The sequence below is a fragment of the Lepidothrix coronata genome, unplaced genomic scaffold (assembly GCF_001604755.1).
Source record: "Lepidothrix coronata isolate B3197 unplaced genomic scaffold, Lepidothrix_coronata-1.0 Scaffold137, whole genome shotgun sequence".
In the NCBI taxonomy this organism is placed as follows: domain Eukaryota; kingdom Metazoa; phylum Chordata; class Aves; order Passeriformes; family Pipridae; genus Lepidothrix; species Lepidothrix coronata.
The window spans coordinates 2024979-2026750 of NW_016690317.1; the positions used below are offsets into that span (position 1 = coordinate 2024979).

The following is a 1772-nucleotide window of genomic DNA, read 5'->3' on the forward strand; positions in this document are numbered from 1 at the left end:
AGATTTTGGGGGTAACTCTCTGAGATTTTGGGGGTAACTCTCTGGGATTTTGGGGGTAACTCTGCGGGATTTTGGGGGGTAACTCTCTCTTCTCTCCACAGACGCCCCGGTGCAGAGTTACCTGGCGGGGTGTGACCCCCCCCTGCCCGCCTCCCCTCGCCCCCCCAAGCCCCCCAAGCGCTCCCGGGCCGCCTTCTCTCACAGCCAGGTCATCGAGCTGGAGAGGAAATTCAGCCACCAGAAATACCTGTCGGCCCCCGAGAGAGCCCACCTGGCCCGGAACCTGCAGCTCACCGAGACGCAGGTGAAGATCTGGTTCCAGAACCGCAGGTACAAGACCAAGAGGAAACAGGTGACGGCGGAGCTGGCGCGCTCGGACACTGCCCTGGGCGGGCACAAGGGGCACCCGGAGCTGCCGGGGGCATCGCTGCTCGCCCTCAGGGCCACCTGGCCCTACCTGCCCTGCCTCTACTACCTGCACGGCTGGAGCCCCTCCTGGTAGCGAAACCTTTTTTTTCTTTCTTTTTCCCCCCTTTTTTTTTTTTTAAGCAGAAAACGTCGCGTTTTTTTGCTTTAAGTCCCGGGCGCGGCGTCGCCCCTTTCTAGTGCTAATTAGGGGAGGGATTCGCAGTAACTATCGGTGTCTTCTACACAAACCTCTCGTCGCTGACAGTAAAATAACCGCCAAAAAAAGAAGCCAAAAAAAAAAAAGCCCAAGACTTTAAGTGTTTGAGCATTAAATTCATCTTATTTTATTGCAGCTGTGGCCGCCCCATCCCTGGAAGTGTCCAAGGCCAGCTCAGAGCAACCCGGGCTAGTGGGAGGTGTCCCTGCCCCTGGCAGGGGGTGGAATGGGATGGTTTAAGGCCCCTTTCCAAGCCAAACCATTCCAGGATTCCCTAATCTGCAGCTTTCAGGGGCAGAAAGGGGCTGGTCCAGCCCCAGAGACACCAACTGTCCCCAGAGAGGGATCTCTGCCCCTTTGCAAACCACCTCCCTCTGCCCCTTGCTCGGGGCAAAAAGCAAACTGCTGGCACTGAGCTGGCATGGCACGGGCTGGACGAGCTGAAAACTAGGCTTAAAAATTAGTAAAAAGGCCAAAAATCTCATTTCTGCCGTTAATACCACTAATACTACCGACCTTTGAGCTCCACAGCCCCCGCCCGGGGGCAATACACGTGTTTTTGGGGCAGAATTCGGCTTCTTTGTGCCACACAAAGGGCCTGGTGCTGCTGGGGCAGCCGGATTTTTTGGGGGGCACGAGGTTGGGCCGGGGCTGGGGCGGGTTGTCCCCACCCAAACCCGCCCCTGTGCCCACGGTGCCAAGGCTGTTGGTGCCTGAGGAGCCGTGAGAAGGGACAGGGACAATGGGGCACTGACAGATGAGTTTTGCATATCCGGGTGTTGGCCCTGCTGGAACATTCCCTGTTTAAAGCAGCAGCAGCAGCTGCAGGAGTTCAGCTCTCCCAGCACAGAATTCCCTGGTTCCATGGGTTGGAATCCTGGGGGGTTTAAGGCCCCTTCCAACCCAAAGCATTCCAGGGTTCTGTGGGATCAAGATGCAAGATAATGATCCTACAAGTCATTTTTTGCTGAACAAACTCCTGCAAGTCATTTTTTGGTGAACAAACTCCTGCAAGTCATTTTTTGCTGAATAAACCCCTACAAGTCATTTTTTGGTGAACAAACTCCTGCAAGTCATTTTTTGCTGAATAAACCCCTACAAGTCATTTTTTGGTGAACAAACTCCTGCAAGTCATTTTTTGCTGAAT

The 1772-nt window shown here is 54.6% G+C and overlaps 1 protein-coding gene across 1 annotated transcript in view; it reads left to right on the forward strand.

Moving 5' to 3' along the window:
* The window catches only part of NKX3-1 (NK3 homeobox 1), a 3695-nt gene extending 3169 nt beyond the window's left edge, over positions 1–526 (forward strand). The window contains exons 2-3 of the mRNA XM_017827275.1: positions 25–55; positions 102–526. Coding sequence (XP_017682764.1) covers positions 25–55; positions 102–502 — 432 coding nt within the window. The 3' untranslated portion in view covers positions 503–526. The remainder of the gene's footprint in view (positions 1–24; positions 56–101) is intronic.
* The last annotated feature ends 1246 nt before the right edge of the window (positions 527–1772 follow it).